This window comes from Lemur catta, chromosome 5 (assembly GCF_020740605.2).
Source record: "Lemur catta isolate mLemCat1 chromosome 5, mLemCat1.pri, whole genome shotgun sequence".
In the NCBI taxonomy this organism is placed as follows: Eukaryota; Metazoa; Chordata; class Mammalia; order Primates; family Lemuridae; genus Lemur; species Lemur catta.
This window is the reverse complement of record NC_059132.1, coordinates 46,101,245-46,119,296: the sequence shown is the minus strand read 5'-3', so window position 1 is coordinate 46,119,296 and position 18,052 is coordinate 46,101,245. Positions and strand designations below refer to the sequence as shown.

The window sequence follows — 18,052 nt, the reverse complement described above, 5'->3', positions numbered from 1 at the left end:
CACAGGCGCAGTCATAGCTCACTGCAGCCTTGAACTCCTGGGCTCAAGTGATCCTCCTGCCTCACCCTCACAAGTAGCTAGAACTACAGGCGTGTGCCACCACACCCAGCTATTACTAGTCATTATAGAAACTTCATAAGGTAAGTTTTGATAGCTTCATTTTACTACTTTTAAGAACGTAGCTTATTGGTCCAAGTTTGCCCTACAGGGGACATTTGGCAATGTCTGGAGATGTTTTGGTTGTCACAACTCATGGGGAGAAGGGCTATTGGCATCTAGCGGGTAGAGGCGAGGGATGCTGCTACACACCGTGCAATGCACAGGTCAGCCCTCACCACAAACGATTTTCCGATCTGAACTGTCCATAGTGCCAAGGTTGAGAAACCCTGCCTTAAATGTTAATGACATAATATATGTGAAAACCCTCTACAAATCCAAACTGCTGTTTTTACCATTTTGCAAGTAGATTTTTCTAGTATGACGGCCGGCCATTCTTGGGAAGATGAGCCAGTACTAGGCCCTCAGCTCGTGTCTGTTGGATAAATCAGTTTGCTAAGACGCCTTAGCAAACATGCCAACTAAAATAAGCCAATCACAAACAGAATCTGTGTGATTTCATTTATATGAGGTGTCTAAAGTCATTAAACTCATGAAGACAAACACTAGAATGTGGCTGTCAAGGGCTGTGTGGAAGGGAGATGGGGAGTTGTTCTTTGATGGGTGTGGCGTTTTCCTTCTGCAAACATGGGGCAGTGCCAGAGACCTGTTGCACATATGCACACAGTTAACACCACTCCACACCTACAGACAGTTAAGACAGTAAATTTTACTGTATGTGTGGTAAGTATTTTTCACCACAGTTTTAAAAAAATGCTTTAGCAAGTCTTCAACACCAGTCATTAGTGGTAGAATCTGAAGTTTCCAGGTTCCGGACCTCAGAATCAGGGGTGAGAAAAGGACTCCGAGGGCCGATTTTCCTGTGGCAGTGTGTGCACCTGATTAAAACCTGCTGTTCCAGTCCAGCTAATTTGACAGAAACGCAACAATGTGTCAACTATGGAAGGATGGGCGGGGGTGACGGGAGAGGGAGAAGGTGTGAAAAGCCAGCGCTCCTCATCTTGGAGGCGCTGAGTAAGTGCTGGGAAATGGGCTGATGGAGTAGGCTGACTCTGGCATTTATGAGAAATAATTTATTTACAGAAGATAACTAAGGGTTTTGAATACATTTATAAATATAAATGTTATTGGAATTAGGTGCCCTTCAAAAGAGTTGAATATACCTGTTGGCTTTGGTCACAAAGTTTCCAAACTCATTTTTGTTTTGCTTTGGATATTTTTATCTAATCCTGATAAGGTTAGCCTGAATTAAGTGTTATCACTGTGCTTCAAAGTGCAAGTATTTTACTAGCCTCATTGAAAAGCATAAATATTATCTTTAGCTTTGGTTGGTCTCTGAGGGTAGAAACTACATATAGGAACAAATCTCATGAAATTAAGGAATCTCATCCCGTTTAACTTGTCTTTCAATTGAATAGTGAGTTAGACCCAGAGATATGCTCGTAAAATTTTGTTTTCTGAAGTCTTTGCTGTAGGACAAAAGGAAAGAAACATTTGTGGAAGCAACTTACTGCATCGGCCAGCAGGAACTAGCTGCCACTCCCACGTCTGGGGCTTGAGAGCTCCGTGACTTCAGGTGAGTCACTCTCCTTCTCTGGATGGCATATTGCTTTCCTTTGTAAAATGACATGTTGGACAAGGTGATCTCTAAGCTTTTTTCTATTCCTGTCAGTGGACTGTCCTCTTATGTAGCCATTTAACTTTTCTGAATTAAATTAAAAATAGTGAGAATTTTAAAAATTTGATGTTCAGTCAAACCACATAAAAATATTGAATAACTGAAATGAAACTACAGGCTGAGTATCCCTTATCCAAAATGCTTGTGACCAGAAATGTTTTTGATTTGGGATTTTTTCAGATTCTGGAATATTTGCATATTCCAAAAGATCCCCATTAGCATCCCATACTCCATACTGTGATTGCTTTTCTGCCTTCTAATCTGACCTGTCTCTTTCAGAACCTCCATTGAGTGTCACTGGTTACAAATTGCCTAATGAGCTATATAGACATTATCACTAGGTCATGCTTGAGTCATAACTCATTTAAACAATTTGCCTCCTTAAGGCACCTCTGAAGTGTCATTGTGGATGCCTTGGCTGGCAGGTGGGGTTGGGAACTAGGAAGAGGCGGCTTTTTCAGGGTCCCTCAATGCCATGTTGAGCACTCCCCCTCATGCCTCCAGAGACACGTTCTTCCCTTTAAGATGCTCACAGTCGGGTGATGGCGTGAAAAGTCACCCTTCCTCTGGTCCACAGACTCTCAACCACCTAAAGAGAAAGAACATACCAAGCTACTCCATGGAGGGCCACTGTGTGGCAGCACCACATCTTGCCAAAGCTTGGGCCACAAGGGAGGGGACAAAGTGCAGGGATATGAATTGCCAGTTCACTAGCTGCACAGTGGACCCTAAAAGTGACTATGTGCAATTAGCAATAACAGCTAGTGTTTGGGAGTATTGACTATGTGTCAGAGTCTGTTCGAAGTGCATTCTCCTTACTGACTCATTAATTTGCAAAACAACCCTACTTGGTATTACCTCGATTTTACAGGCAAAGAAACTATACCAGATAGGTAAACTATAATAACTTGCCCAAGGTCATACAATGAGGAAACTGCAAAGCCAGGATCAAAACTGACACAGTCTCTGTTTAGAGCCCATGCTTTGCTACCAAATATGCTGTCATTTGAGCATTCACAAAGAAGTCTTGAAAATAAAGCAAAAAGTTGTAAAATGATATGAAGTCCACAATAGCCATCTTGATGTAGTGAAAACATACAGCCTGCGGCGACATCAATCAGTAAACACAGAGGAGGGTGTCCGCAAACCTTTTCTGTTAAGGACCAGATGGGAACTATTTTAGGCTTTGGTGGCTGGATAACTTCTATTGCAACAACCCAACTCTGCCATTGTAATGTGGAAACAGTCATAGATAGCATGTAAATGAATGATCCTGGCTATGTTCCAATAAAACTGCATTTATGGACACTGAAATTTGAATCTCATATAATTTTCATGTGTCACAAAATATTTTTCTTTTTTGTATTTTTTTCAATCCTTTAAAAATGTAAAACCACTCTTAGCTGACAGGCTGTATAAAAACACACAGTGGGCCGGTTGGGCCCCTGAGCTATAGTTTTGCTGACCCCTGGTATAGAGAAAAGAGTGGCTGGATTTCCTTCAGTGAGTGCTACCATAAGCAAGGTGCTGAAAATACAGTGACCAGTAGACAGAAATACTCCTCCATGCGACGTTATGTTAAGTGAAATAAGCCAGGCACAGAAAGACCAATACTGCAATGATCTCACTCATGTGGCATCTAAAAAGTTGTTCTCATAGAAGTAGAGAGTATATCAGCAGTCACCAGAGGCTGGGGAGGGGAGGAGGAGGAGGGATGATAAGAAATTGGGCAACAAGTACAAAGCTATAGTTAGATAGGAGGAATAAGTTCGCATGTTCTCTTGCATAATAAGATGACTACGGTTAGCAAAAATGTATGTTTCCAAATACCTAGAAGAGAGGTTTTTAAATGTACTCATCACAAAGAAATGATAAATGTTTAAGGTGCTAGACATGCTAATTACCCTGATTTGCTCATTATACCATGTATACATGGAACCAGAGTATCATACTGTACCCAATCAGTATGTACAATTACTATGTGTCATCGTGAATTTAAAAAATGAAATATATAAAATTATTTTTTTTTAAAAAAGAAAAGAAATAGTCCTCCATGGGCTAGTGGTAGAGCAAACAAACAAGCAAGGGTAGGGAGTATGAGGTCTTACTGTGGAAGGGCTCCTAACTCTGATGTGGGAAGGCAGGGAAGGGTCACAAGGAAGCAGCATCACACAGGGACATGAAAGAACTCATCAAGAAAAGGTAGGAGGAGAGGACATTCCAGGTAGAAGGCCTGTGGGGTCAGACGAGTTAGGTTGGAGACCCCATGCTACCATTAACTCATTACTGGATACCAGGCAAGTCCGTGTATCTTTCCTCCTGGGCAAAATGGATATAAGGTCAATGCAGCTGTCAGCAAGAAAATGAAGACAAAAATGTGATGGGGTTTTAGTTATGGTTCATTTTCAGTGTTCTCCATTTGCCAGTTGAATGAGTTGGTGCAAATAATCTGCATGATTCCTTCCAGTGCTTAACTTCTATGAATTCTTTCTTTCTTTCTTTTTTTTTTTTTTGCAAATATGTTACCACCACCAGTAAAGTACACTGTATGTTTTTTTTTTTTGTATTTTTTTCTTTTTCTTTTTATTTCAGCATATTATGGAGGTACAAAAGTTTAGGTTACATATATTTCCCTTACCCCCTACCCCAATCAGAGCTTCAAGTGTGTCTATCCCTCAGATGGTGTGCATCGCACTCATTATGTATATATACACCCATCCCCTCCCCCCCCCACATCTGCCCAACACCCGATTAATGTTATTCCTAAATGTGTTCTTAGGTGATGATCAATGAAACCAATTTGATGGTGAGTTCATGTGGTGCTTATTTTTCCATTCTTGGGATACTTCACTTAGTAGAATGGGTTCCAGCTCTACCCAGGAAAATACAAGAGGTGCTATGTCACCATTGTTTCTTATAGCTGAGTAGTACTCCATGGTATACATATACCACGTTTTATTAATTCACTCAGGTATTGATGGACACTTGCGTTGTTTCCACATCTTTGCAGTTGTGAATTGTGCTGCTATAAACATTCGGGTGCAGATGTCTTTTTTATAGAATGACTTTTGTTCTTTTGGGTAGGTGCCCAATAATGGGCTTGCTGGATCAAATTGTAGGTCTACTTGTATCTGTTTAAGGTATCTTCATATTGCTTTCCACAGAGGTTGCACTAGCAACCTCAGAGGTCCCACCAGCAGTATATGAGTGTTCCTGTCTGTCCGCATCAACACCAACATTTATTTTTTTGGGACTTTTTGATAAAGACCATTCTCACTGGAGTTAAGTGATATCTCATTGTGGTTTTGATTTGCATTTCCCTGATGATTAGAGAAGTTGAGCATTTTTTATATGTTTGTTGGCCATTCTGTCTTCTTTTGAAAAATTTCTATTCATGTCCTTTGCCCACTTTTTGATAGGGTTGTTTGATTTTTTCTTGCTGATTTTCCTGAGTTCTAAATAGATTCTAGTTATCAGTCCTTTATCAGATGTGTAACTTGCAAAAATTTTTTCCCATTCTGTAGGTTATCTGTTTGCTCTCATGACAGTTTCTTTGGCTATGCAGAAGCTTTTTAATTTGATCAGGTCCCAGTTATTTATTTTTGTTGTTGCTATGATTGTCTTTGGGGTCTTCTTCATAAATTCTTTGCCTAGGCTAATGTCTATAAGAGTCTTTCCCACATTTTCTTCTAGAATTCTAATAGTTTCACACCTAAGGTTTAAGTCTGTTATCCACTGTGATTTGATTTTTGTGAGAGGTGAAAAGTGTGGGTCCTGTTTCAGTCTTCTACATGTGGCTATCCAGTTTTCCCAGCACCATTTATTGAATTAGGAATCTTTTCCCCAGTGTATGTTTTTGTCTGCCTTGTCAAAGATTAGATGGCTATATGAGGATGGTTTTATATCTGGCTTCTCAGTTCTGTTCCACTGGTCTGTGTCCCTGTTCTTGTGCCAATACCAAGCTGATTTAGTAACCACAGCCTTATAGTATAGTTTGAAGTCTGGTAAATTAATACCTCCCATTTTGTTCTTGTTGCCTAAAATTGCTTTTGCTAAATGGGGCCTTCTCTGGTTCCATACAAAGCATAAAATTATTTTTTCAATATCTGTGAAAAATGATGCTGGTAATTTAATAGGGATTGCATTGAATCTGTAGATCACTTTGGGTAGTATAGACATTTTAACAATGTTGATTCTGCCGACCCATGAGCATGATATGGTTTTCCACCTGTTTACGTCCTCTGATATTTCCTTCCTCAGTGTTTCATAGTTTTCCTTGTAGAGGTCTTTACCTCCTTAGTTAAATATATTCCTAGGTACTTTATTTTCTTTGTTGCTATTGTGAAGGGTATTAAGTCTTTGATTTGGTTCTCAGTTTGACTGTTATTGGCATATATGAATGCTTCTGATTTGTGTGTATTGATTTTGTATCCTGAGACCTTCCTGAATTCATTTATCAGTTCCAGGAGTCTCTTGGTTGAATCTGTGGGGTTTTCTAGATATAATATCATATCATCGCAAAGAATGAGAGTTTGATCTCTTCTGTCCCCATTTGGACACCTTTGATTCTTCTCTCTTGCCTGATTACTCTCGCAAGGACTTCCAGCAATATGTTGAATAGCAGTGGGGACAGTGGGCATCTTTATTTTTGGGTAAAGAGACCCTGCTATTGAGCAATTCTGGGTGCTGTGAATGTAAATGCTGACCTGGCCCAGGGAAAAAAGCTGGAAGATGTACACACATTCTACCATGATCCCACATGGGAAGACTAGCCTGATTTGGCAGCCATGGCTGATTTGACAGGGTCTCAACTTGAGGTTGACCTAGACACAGGTACCAAGATGTGTCCAGCTCTTGCTTCGTGATCAGTTGGCCCTACTGGCTCATGTCTGCAGATCCACTCTATTCCTTCAATGCAAGAAAAGAATGCAGACGTGTAGTTGATCTCTCTTCTCTTAAGTAATGGTAACATTTCTCTTCTTGCTGCAGATAAGAAGTTAGAGCAGATTTCTTGACAGTCTGCACAGGGACCTGCAGACTGACTTTAGCAGTCATATGTATGACATCAGGCAAGTGAAAAATTAAGAAGAGATCATAGGAAAAATGAAGCTGAAGGTGTTTGGGTTCATCGTGGGGTTTATGGCCATGTCTATAGCCCTTTTCTTCCTGTATACCAACAATTTAGTCCTGCAAAAATACCTGCAAGTAGGGAAAATCTCAAACTCTTCAGACCTTGCAGAAGTTTGTGACATGATTATGACAGGAAAGGAAATTTTCTTGGATGAAAGTATACCAGTGACACCACTGAGAAACATAACCTGCCAACAATACTTGATCCAAAATCACTACATAATGGAACCTCTGTCCAAAGATGAAGCTGAGTTCCCTTTGGCGTATGTCATGGTCATCCACAAGGACTTTGATACATTTGAAAGGCTCTTCAGGGCTATTTACACTCCCCAGAACATCTACTGCGTTCATGTGGATGAGAAGGCCCCAGCTGCTTTCAAAGGTGCTGTTGGAAAACTACTGAGCTGCTTCGCAAATGCCTTTGTGGCTTCGAAGAGGGAGTCTGTGGTCTACGCAGGAATTTCCAGGCTCCAGGCTGACCTCAACTGCCTGCAAGACCTTGTCACCTCCGAAGTTCCCTGGAAGTATGCCATCAACACCTGCGGGCAAGACTTCCCCCTGAAAACCAACAGGGACATTGTTCAGTATCTGAAAGGATTTAAAGGGAAAAATATTACCCCAGGGGTGTTGCCCCCTCCTCCTATAATCAGAAGGACCAAATACGTGCACTTGGAGCAGAGATACCATTTGTTTTCCTTTATGCTGTGGACTTGGATGAGGAAAAGGCCTCCTCCTCATGATCTGACCATTTACTTTGGTACCGCCTATGTGGCCCTTACAAGGGAGTTTGCTAATTTTGTTCTTCAAGATCAGAGGGCTATTAATTTACTTGAGTGGTCAAAGGACACCTACTCTCCTGATGAGCATTTCTGGGTGACACTCAATAGGATTCCAGGTACGTGGAACTTGATTTCCGTTCTACATAAAGTCTGCAGTCTTTGCGTGTGTATGTGTGTGTGTGTGTTTACACATTGAAAATGTCCTTGATGGCATTATGTGTATGCACCAATGTTTCCAGACTTTATGAACATCCTGTAGACCCACAGTCCCCTGCGCTCATGCCACGGAACAGGTATCCATGGCCTGTTAGGCACCAGGCCTTGCAGCAGGAGGTGGGTGGCGGGTGAGCGGGTGAAGTGTCAGCTGTATTTACAGTGGCTCTCTGTCGCTCGCCACCCCCACCCCCTGGTCCATGGGAAAATTGTCTTCCATGAAATCAGTCCCTGGTGCCAAAAAGGTTGGGGACCGCTGCTGTAGACTGTTTCACATGTCTGTTTCAATTAATTAATATAAAATAAATTATTAAATTATTCTTATGTGTCTCTAAACATACTGTTTGCTTATGAAACATGCTTATTAAGTTTCTGCTGGCATTGTATGTCACAAATCTTTGATATGACACTGCCAAAACTATTTTTTTAAGCAATGTTAGTGTGTTATTTAGAAATACAGTATCTTGGCCGGGCACGGTGGCTCACGCCTGTAATCCTAGCACTCTGGGAGGCCGAGGCAGGAGGAGGGCTCGAGGTCAGGAGTTGGAGACCAGCCTGAGCAAGAGCGAGACCCCGTCTCTACTAAAAACAGAAAGAAATTATATGGACAACAAAAAATATATAGAAAAAATTAGCCGGGCATGGTGGCGCATGCCTGTGGTTCCAGTTACTCGAGAGGCTGAGGCAGGAGGATTGCTTGAGCCCAGGAGTTGGAGGTTGCTGTGAGCTAGGCTGACACCATGGCACTCTAGCCCGGGCAACAGAGCGAGACTCTGTCTCAAAAAAAAAAAAGAAAGAAAGAATCATAAGCCAGGTGACCTGTCAACTGTCTTTGGGCCACGGCCACTGGGCAGCCCCATTCTCATTGATGAATGGAAACCCTCTGTAGGCCAGGCTTCTGTGTGTCTTCAGGAACTCACTCTTCAGCCAGAATTTTAATACCCTATACTAGTTATTGTGGGCAGATATTTTAAAACATTTTTTTCCTTATAAAATTCAGTCTCACTGAAAAAATCTGGGACATACAGAAAAGCATAAAGAAGGCCAGTAAAAACTGCTCACCCTAAAAACTTAGAAGTAATTGCTGTGAACATATTTGCATTATTTACCTCCTTTTTTGTACATTGCTTTATGAAGTTAGGCTATATTGATTATGTACTTTTGTATCCTGCTACTTCGCTTAACACTCTATCATAATAATTCTATGTGATTGAAAATACGAAATAATTGCATTTTTTTCATAGCATGTGGATATACCATAATTTACTCACCAACTCCTCAAAGTTTGAGCATTGGCTCCAGTTTTTTACTTTGTAAAATTCTATTGTAGTCAATGCTAAATAACATCAAAAGCTTTAAGTAACATCTTTTCACATAAAGCTTTGCCATATTTTAGTGTTATTGCCTTTGGAATTAAAACTTACTGGATTGAAAGATAGTCACCTTTTAAGTTCTTGACTCATACTGCAAAATTGCTTTCCAAAAGATGTGCTAATTTTCCATGAGTCCACCACTATGCAATCACACCTCTGCTAATGGTGGGTATTCTGATATATCTCTTTTTCAAAGCTACTTGATTAAAGAGAAAAAGATCTGCATTACTGTTTTTCTTTATTTTATTTTATTTATAATTCATTTAGGGTGAATATTTTCAAAATGTATCTTAGCCATTTTTCTTGTTCTTTGTGCGTTGCCAGTTTTCTAGGTGGCAGGCACGGAATTTCAATGGAGAAGAACAGCTTGGGTGGCCAGTAGAAGAAAGGATAAGGGTATTTAGAGAAAAGAATGGAAGCTGTAAGGAGCTGGGTAGGACTGAGATTATTTGAACGGGCAGGATGAAATAGCAAAATAATTAGGTAATTACCAAGGTAAAATCAGCTTGTGCTATGATTTGACTTAACTGGCTCTTTCCCAATAAGTAAACCCAATCCTGAATCTCCGGGACAGCTGTCCCTCCTCCCCGACCTCCGTCTCCAAGCTCTCGGTTGGTAGGACACTGATGCATACAGACATGTTAAATTAAGTTTAGCCTAAAACCATCTCCTTACATATTTTAAGTTCGGCCTAAAGGTTCCTCCATACATAGTGAAGTGAAACCTACCTGATGTGTAGACAGACTGTAACCTACTCTTGTACAATCACAGAGTTTCAGCTAATACAGGGGGCCAAATGTTCAAACCATGTTCAAATAAGGCAAATCTGGAGCTGTAACCAATCCAGCTATTTCTGTACCTCACTTCCATTTTCTATATGTTACTTCCCTTTTTCTGTCCATAAATTCCCTCAGACCACACGGCAGTGCTGGAGTCACTCTGAACCCCTTCCGGTTGTGGAGGACTGCCTGATTCGAGAATTGTTCTCACTCAGTGAAGCTCTGCTAAATTTAATTTGTCTAAAGTTTTTCTTTTAAATGATGAATATTAGATGATTTTGTTCCTTTGCTGGTAAGATGTATAGAATCATCGTAGGCAGCATTTTATTTATCTCTCCAGCAAAATTCCTGTGGACTGCTGTCTACTTTTTATGCTTTTGCAAATGGTACCGAACGCCAGGCCATGGAGAAATGTCACATACTAGTGAGGAAGCTGAACTGTAGATCTAGGTCTAACACATTCGTACAGTGTAAGATGAAGGAGAAAATAACCAGTCAAGACCATTGAAATTGTTCTTTTCCACTTGGAAAAATATTTCATGACCATTTTGGAAAATAGGGTATGTACAGAACCTGTTTGCCTTACCCTGGAAAAACCTAAAGTTCAGAGACAGGAATTGACTTGCTCAAGGTCCACAGCTTGTATTATAGAGGAGAGAGCCTCCCTTCTGACTCCCAGCCCAGGACATTTTCCACTAAATCCTGTTGCCACCTTGGAATTTCCCTTCCCCAGTGGGAAGACATTCGGGCAGAGCAGAGATGTAGGTCAGCTAGAGGTCACGCTGGGGCTAAGGCCATAGGATTTCCTACCAGGAACTAAATGTAAAGGCAGAAGCTTAAGCACGAGGGGTCTATGAAGGGAATCCACAAGACCCCCCCCCCCCCGAAAAAAGCCGCTTCCGAGTGGGTAAAGTGGACACTAGTCTCAGGAAAGTACCAAAGAATAATGATGTGAGCCCTAATTGAATGTCCTAGTGGAGATCTAGTTACAGCAAGGCAGTTATCTCCCTGAACAGCTCCTTAGAACATTTCTGGCATTGGAAGGGTTCAACTCAAGGCCCTCCAGGATTCTGCAGACCAGGGGTGTGCTGGATTTGGGTAGCACCTGGACTGCAGCAGCTTGAGAAACCCGCACTCCACGCAGGCTCCTGGTGGACGTAGAGCTCATCTCAGAGGCTCTGGAGGGCCCGCCTTCCAGGGTGGGACTGAAGGCAAACAGACTTTCCCACTTTCACTTTCCAATTTGTGTTACTCTACTCAAAACATTGCAAACTGCCTTTATCTTAAAGAGGCTTAGAGTGTTTGCTGTATGTTGCTTCTGGGCAATTTTATCCTCCTGGGAACAGAAGTAGGTAGAGGACAACTTGCTGGGAAACTACTGCAGGGAGAAGGGAAATTGGAGGGACTTGTTCCTCCCATATTACCCCTATTCAATCCCCACTAGCAGTGTAAGATCCAGTCGGCTTATACTCCTTTGGGCTACATTTCTATCTTACATTTCCAGAACCTAGTGCAGTGCCTGGCATAAATAAGTACACAAATCCTGTTGAATGAGTGAATGAAAAATTTGGTTTTGGCACATGAGATTTCTGGTTTTAAAGGCTATTTCTTTTTTCTCCCAAAGAATAGCACATTTGTATGTTGTCTCGTTCTGCGATGTACCTGCTGGGCTCTGTGATGTTTCATCTGTCCTGCTAAATCATCAGGATCCATGTATATCTTAAATACAACTTTTAACTTTTCATGAAAGGACAACATTCATTTCTAACTTTATGGTTTACATTATGTTCCTTAGTTCCTTTCAGGCAAGGGGCAATGTTTCCAGAATTTAGTAAGGTACCTGGCACTGTCTGGTGTTTGAAATGTATTTTATGTAATCAGTCACTCCTGAAACATTCCTGTGAGGTATGAACCTCATTTGATAATAGGTAAAACTGAAAATGAAGCCCTGGACTCCCATGTAGAAAAGTAGTAGGCTAGTATTGCAATTCGATGAAAATTCATCTTCTCATATTAAACACAGATCTACTAAGTCAATTCAGGTTTGCCAAACTCAAAGCTACTTCTCTGTTTTCCTTATTTTTATATTTGGGCCTTTGACAGTCATTGCTTGTAAAGAGTGTCTTTCCCCACCTGGTGGCAGATTGGCTATGTAGGGAGGAGGCACCACTCAGTTCCTATGGTTTTGCAGAAGAAATGGAGAGATTGCCATGCCAGGGCTTGGGGACCCTACACATAGGACACATAGGGGATCTGTTTGTTTGCACTCTGTCTGATTGAATAGCATATTGTGGTTGGAAGAAGGGAGGGTGCATTCTGTTTGTTTTTTTTTCTCTTTCTCTCTCTCCTTTTTTTTTTTTTTTTTTTGGAGACAGGATCTTGCTCTTTGGCCCAGGCTAGAGTACAGTAGTGTGATCATAGCTCACTGCAACCTAGAACTCCTGGGCTCAAGCCATCCTCTGGCTTTGACCTCCCAAAGTACGTGGATTACAGGCATGAGCCGCCACGCCTGGCCACTACATTCTTTCATAATGTTTTTCTTAATGATCCAAGCTCAAGATCTCCCTTGTAAAACCCTACCTATAGCAGTGATTTTTATCACCTATAACTTCAAAATGCTATCAAGGACTTTCCAAGAAATAGCTGAGAGGAAGGAAAGAGCAGAAATCCAGAAAGGTGAAAAAACACAACTGGGGCCCTGGGATTAGATTCCTGTTCTACCTTCTCCTCATAATCTCAACCTATAAAACACATCCAAACTCCAACTCCAGGATACCTTTCTGCAACAGAGAAAAGTTAGGCTGCTAAAACAAATGAGGTTCTCTCTAGCACTTGGCGTTGAAACCCTGGGGTTGCCAGGTATCTTTTCCTGTGCAAATGCAGCTGGAAAGTGCCTTTGAGGAACAGACTCTGCCTAGCCCTGACCTGCTGTTTATCTGTCAGCCTCTTGCCTCAGTCTTGCATGGCCTCCACTGTTATTTAACTGATTTTTAAAAGACCAGCTTTCTCTTGCCTTTCACTGTTACTCTATTTCCAGCTACTTTATGTTAAACTGTCACAGCCCACCCCATTTCTCTGCTTACCCTTTGCTTTCCCAAGGCTTTCCCTCAAGGTCTAAAATGTGCTCTGATGTCTCTGGCCAGCCTGGTGCTGGGTGCTTTAGGTATCATCTCAGCACAGCCCAGAGATTGATGTTATCTTCACTTTGGAATTGAGGGACTAGTACTCAGAGGTGTGGTGACCTGGCTAGGAAGGGAGCCAAAGTTGGGAGTTAGAGGCCCTGAGAAACTGCAGAGTTCCCTCCTGCCTGCAAGATCCTTTGGGATTGTTTTCTCAGATTCACTCAAGAGGAAGCTGCTTTTCCATTCTTATGGTACTTCACTTAGAAGAATGGTCTCCAGTTCCATCCAGGTTGTTACAAACGATACTTAGATCACCTTTTTCATGGCTGAGTAGTGCTCCACGATATATATACCACATTTTATTAATCTACTCATGTATTGATAGGCACCTGGGTTGTTTCCACATCTTTGTGATTGTGAATTGTGCTGCTATAAACATTCGAGTGCCAGTGTCTTTTTTATGACATGTCTTTTTTTCCTTTGGGTAAGTAAATACCGAGTAGTGGGATTGCTGGATCAAATGGTAGGTCTGTTTTTAGTTCTTCGAGGTATCTCCATACTACTTTCCATAGGCGTTGTAGTAGTTTGCAGTCCCAGCAACAGTGTATGAGTGTTCTTATCTTTCAGCATCCATGCCAGCTTCTTTTGTTTTGGGACTTTTTGATAGGAGCCATTCTCACTGGAGTTAAGTGACATCTCATGTGGTTCTGATGTGCATTTCCCTGATGATTAGAGATGTTAAGCAGTTTTTCATGTGTTAGTTGACCATTAGTCTTTCTTCATTTGTAAAGTTTCTGTTCATGTCTTTTGCTCACTTTTTAATGGGGTTGTTTGATTTTTTTCCTTGCTGATTTGCTTGGAGTACTTTGTATATTCTGGTTATCAGCCCTTTATCGGATATATAGCATGCAAATATTTTCTCCCATTCTGTAGGTTATCTATTTGCTCTATTGATTGTGTCTTTGGCTGTGCAGGAGGTACTCAATACTAAAATGGAACAAATCGATCAACATTTATGTGCACATATGGAAGTAAAACTCAACGGAAATCAAGCAGGTGGGAGGTGGGAGGAGGGAGTGGGTAATTCACACCCAGTGGGTACAGTGAACACTATCTGGGTGAAGGGCGCACTTACAACTTTGACTCAAACTGTACAAAAGCAAATTATGTAACCAAAACATGTGTGCCCCTGTAATATTCTGAACAAAACCTAAAACCACATTACCTCCTTGCTTAAAACTCTCCATGGCTTTTCATTGTACTTGAAATAAAATCAAACCTTTATTAAGAGAAAAAAAAAGAGGAAGCTGTGAGATATGAGGTCAAATGACTTGCTCAAGCGCTCCAGACTTGTCAAGAGTGGCCTTGGTTCACCAGGAGACTTTTTGACATGTAATCCAGGTCTCTTTTTAACAACACTATTTAAGCCTTGTTGGTTGAAGGCATTACATATGATTCTAAAGAAACATGCATGACGATAAAACAGGGTGCTGCATACAACAGTAATACATAGAAAGAGGAGGGAGAGGACAGGAGTACAGCTGGAATAGCTAAAAAGGACAAAATGTACTTGAGATTAAAAAAACAATTTAATAGAATGGGTTCCAACTCTCTCCAGGAGAACAAAAGAGATTCTATATCACCGTTATTTCTTATAGCTGAGTAATATTCCATGGTATACATATACCACAGAAGTATCCCAAGAATAGAAAAATAAGCACCACATGTACTCACCAGCAAATTGGTTTCCCTGATCATCATCTAAGTGCATATTTGGGAATAACACCAATTGGGTATCGGACAGAGGTGGCAGTGGGGGAAGGGGATGGGTGTATACCTACACAACGAGTGCGATGCGCACTGTCTGGGGAATGGACACACTTGAAGCTCTGACTTGGGGGGATGGAGGGGCATGGGCAATATACATAACCTGAACTTTTGTACCCCCATAATAAGCTGAAATTAAAAAAAAACCAATTTAATCCAAGCTGTTCTTTCTCTGAGACCTCACCAGGCTTTTGTAGATATAGAGAGAGTTTCCATTGGCCTCTCTGGTTTCTAACTTGGGCATAGAGGTGATGTCATGATAAAATGAATATGTGAAAAGCATTTTGGGCATTTGTCATATGGTCCATGAATAATTAAGGTGAGGAAAATTGGCCTCAGGTCATAGATAGGAAAGCTATTTTTCTGCTCCTCTTTCTGTAATCAGTTGTTGAGAGTAAACTCTAAGTGCAGTTATCTTAGAGCAATAAAAATTAGTTTATGTTCTAGAGTGAGAATTTATAAGAGTATGTGTTATGGAGAATTGAGCAATTGGAGACTGAACATAATGGGCACACTGCCATTTATTGGGTGACCAAACTGCAGGTCTTTACTGCTTCCCAATTTGTTCAGAATTCTTCATCCCACCTGATCACTGCCTTCCATTCAGAATTGACGGTACTAATTTTGATCTAATGTTCAAGCTGGGTTGAACAATCTCAGTTCTTTTTTGGTCTCGCACTCACAACTATCCCCTCCTGTTACTTCACACAAATGCCAGAGCAAAATGCCCAGAATTTTGAAGAACAAGCAGTGGTAGATTGCCAAGGGGCAGCAGGAAAGCCGGAGGGTCAGGAGAGCCAGCATTTCCCATGAGTCCACCAAGAGTAAAAGCATCAGATAGCGCTGGGTTGATGAAAAAGAAAATGGGTTCATAGTAATTCTTTTAAAAATGTCTAGAATTGTCAAAGATAATATTTTAATTAATTAATTTATTTATTTATTTTTGAGACTGGGTTTCACTCTGTCACCGGGGCTGGAGTGCAGTGGCATCATCATAGCTCACTCCAACCTCCAGCTCCCAGGCTTAAGTGATCCTCCTGCCTCAGCCTCCCAAATAGCTGGGGCTATAGGAGCTTGCCACCACTTGGCTAATTTTTAAAATTTTCTTGTAAAGACGAGGCCTTGCTGTTGCCCAGGCTGGTTTCAAACTCCTGGCCTCAAGTAATCCTCCCATCTTGGCCTCCCAAAGTGCTAGGATTAGGTGTGATCCACTGTGCTCGGCCAAACATACTATTTTAAATAATCATTAATGTTTCCAGAGCTCAAAATCCAAGGACCCTTGTAGCATTTCAGGTGAGGTACAAGTAAAGACTCCACTGCAGCAAGGCACAAAATGCAAATGTTCCGTCACCCTGTAACGAAACCCAGTGAGCTGTAAATTCAAAGAGCAGGCAAATTATTTTAGATGCTTCTATGCCTGCAATGTCTGGAGGGATAGAACTGGGCCAAGAATGAGGTGATAACCAAAATAAACAAAGGTAGAGCTGATGTAATTATCTGGAGAAATTAAGAGATAGGACTGTAAAAATTACTTGGCTAGTTTAGACAAGCGTAATTAGGCATTGGTGTCTTCATTTAATCATCCTTGTAGTCAATTTCATTTGATTGCACTACCTAGAGGGACATTAAAAATAAAACAAAAATTGAGAAATTTTAGTTGTTTCAGAAAAGATTGCTTTTTATGAGACTGATGTGCTGCCTACTGTGCTAAGGAGGCAGCTAGGATTACTTTTTATGACTACTGTATTGAAGGAGTGATTTGTTCAAGAGAATTCTAGGTAGACACATGAAAGATAGGAAATAGATATTTGGGTTGATTGAATTCTATTTTGGGGGTTCTATGGATGAGACTGGCTGCACCTGAATCATGCTATGGAATCTGACTTTTAAGAACTAAAGACTGACCCCCAGAATTTTACCTGGGTCCTTTCTTGTCATCCTTTCCTGGGCTCCTGATGCATGTGAAACAGAGTTGGCAACCGTCTCGTTAATATTAATACATTAGCTTTCAGGTAGGGCACGGTGGCTCACGCCTGTAATCCCAGAACTCTGGGAGGCTGACAGGAGAATTGCTTGAGCTCAGAAGTTTGAGACCAGCCTGAGCAAGAGCAAGACCCCATCTCTACAAAAAATAGAAAAATTAGCCGGGCATGGTGGCATGTGCCTATCGTCTTCAGCTACCTGGGAGGCTGAGGCAGGAGAATCACTTGAACTCAGGAGTTTGAGGTTGCAGTGAGCTACAATGATGCCTGGGTGACAGAGCAAGACCCTCTCAAAAAAAAAAAAAAAACCCAAACAAACAAACAAAAAAAACCATTAGCTTCCAGCTGAGGTAGGAGAAAAAAAACAATAATAATTCCAGTCTAATGTTCTAAAGTAAATGATTGTGAAGACAACGCCCAATACTATGGAAAGTGCAGAAAGCAGGATGTTAACTTGCACCTCCCTGTGTTCTTAATAAAATCAAAATGTGTCTCTCTATGGGCAGGAGGAAAATGAAAGTACAGGACATGAAAACACTGTGTTTACAATAAGTGCAGGATATAGAAACACTCTTTACAAACTGTAATATTATATGGTCTTATAATTAATAAGATATATTGAAAAAATAGGTATGTTGAATGTATCACATTCAAAGATACAAATATACGTCTCCTACAAATCAGAATTACCTGGAATCTCTTACTAATGTGATCATGGAAACAAAGAAATGAGAGCTTGAGCGTCAATCAATAAATATTTGATTGTCTGCTGTGTACAGACAGTGCTAGGAGCTACAAACAGGAACACGTGAGCTCAGCACCAACGGGACACGCATTCGCATCCTGTGCAGCTAATTACCAAATACTGTAAGACTCATTAGTGCTGTTCTAGATGTATAATCTAATTGGTGTGGGCTCTTAGAGGAGGGAGGAAGGGAGAAGTAACAAGATTTCAAAGGAGAGGCCATATTGTGTCATTTCTTTGAAGTACGACTGTAGGGAGAGGGGTGTGTGTGTGTGTGTGTGTGTGTGTGTGTGTGTGTGTGTGTAAA

At 41.1% G+C, this 18,052-nt stretch overlaps 1 protein-coding gene across 1 annotated transcript in view; it reads left to right on the top strand.

Moving 5' to 3' along the window:
• The first annotated feature begins 51 nt into the window (after nucleotides 1–51).
• LOC123638228 (N-acetyllactosaminide beta-1,6-N-acetylglucosaminyl-transferase-like) overlaps nucleotides 52–18,052 on the top strand; it is a 94,539-nt gene continuing 76,538 nt past the window's right edge. The window contains exons 1-3 of the mRNA XM_045551699.1: nucleotides 52–140; nucleotides 1,581–1,693; nucleotides 6,785–7,820. Of these exons, the coding sequence (XP_045407655.1) occupies nucleotides 6,899–7,820 (922 nt within the window). The 5' untranslated portion in view covers nucleotides 52–140; nucleotides 1,581–1,693; nucleotides 6,785–6,898. The remainder of the gene's footprint in view (nucleotides 141–1,580; nucleotides 1,694–6,784; nucleotides 7,821–18,052) is intronic.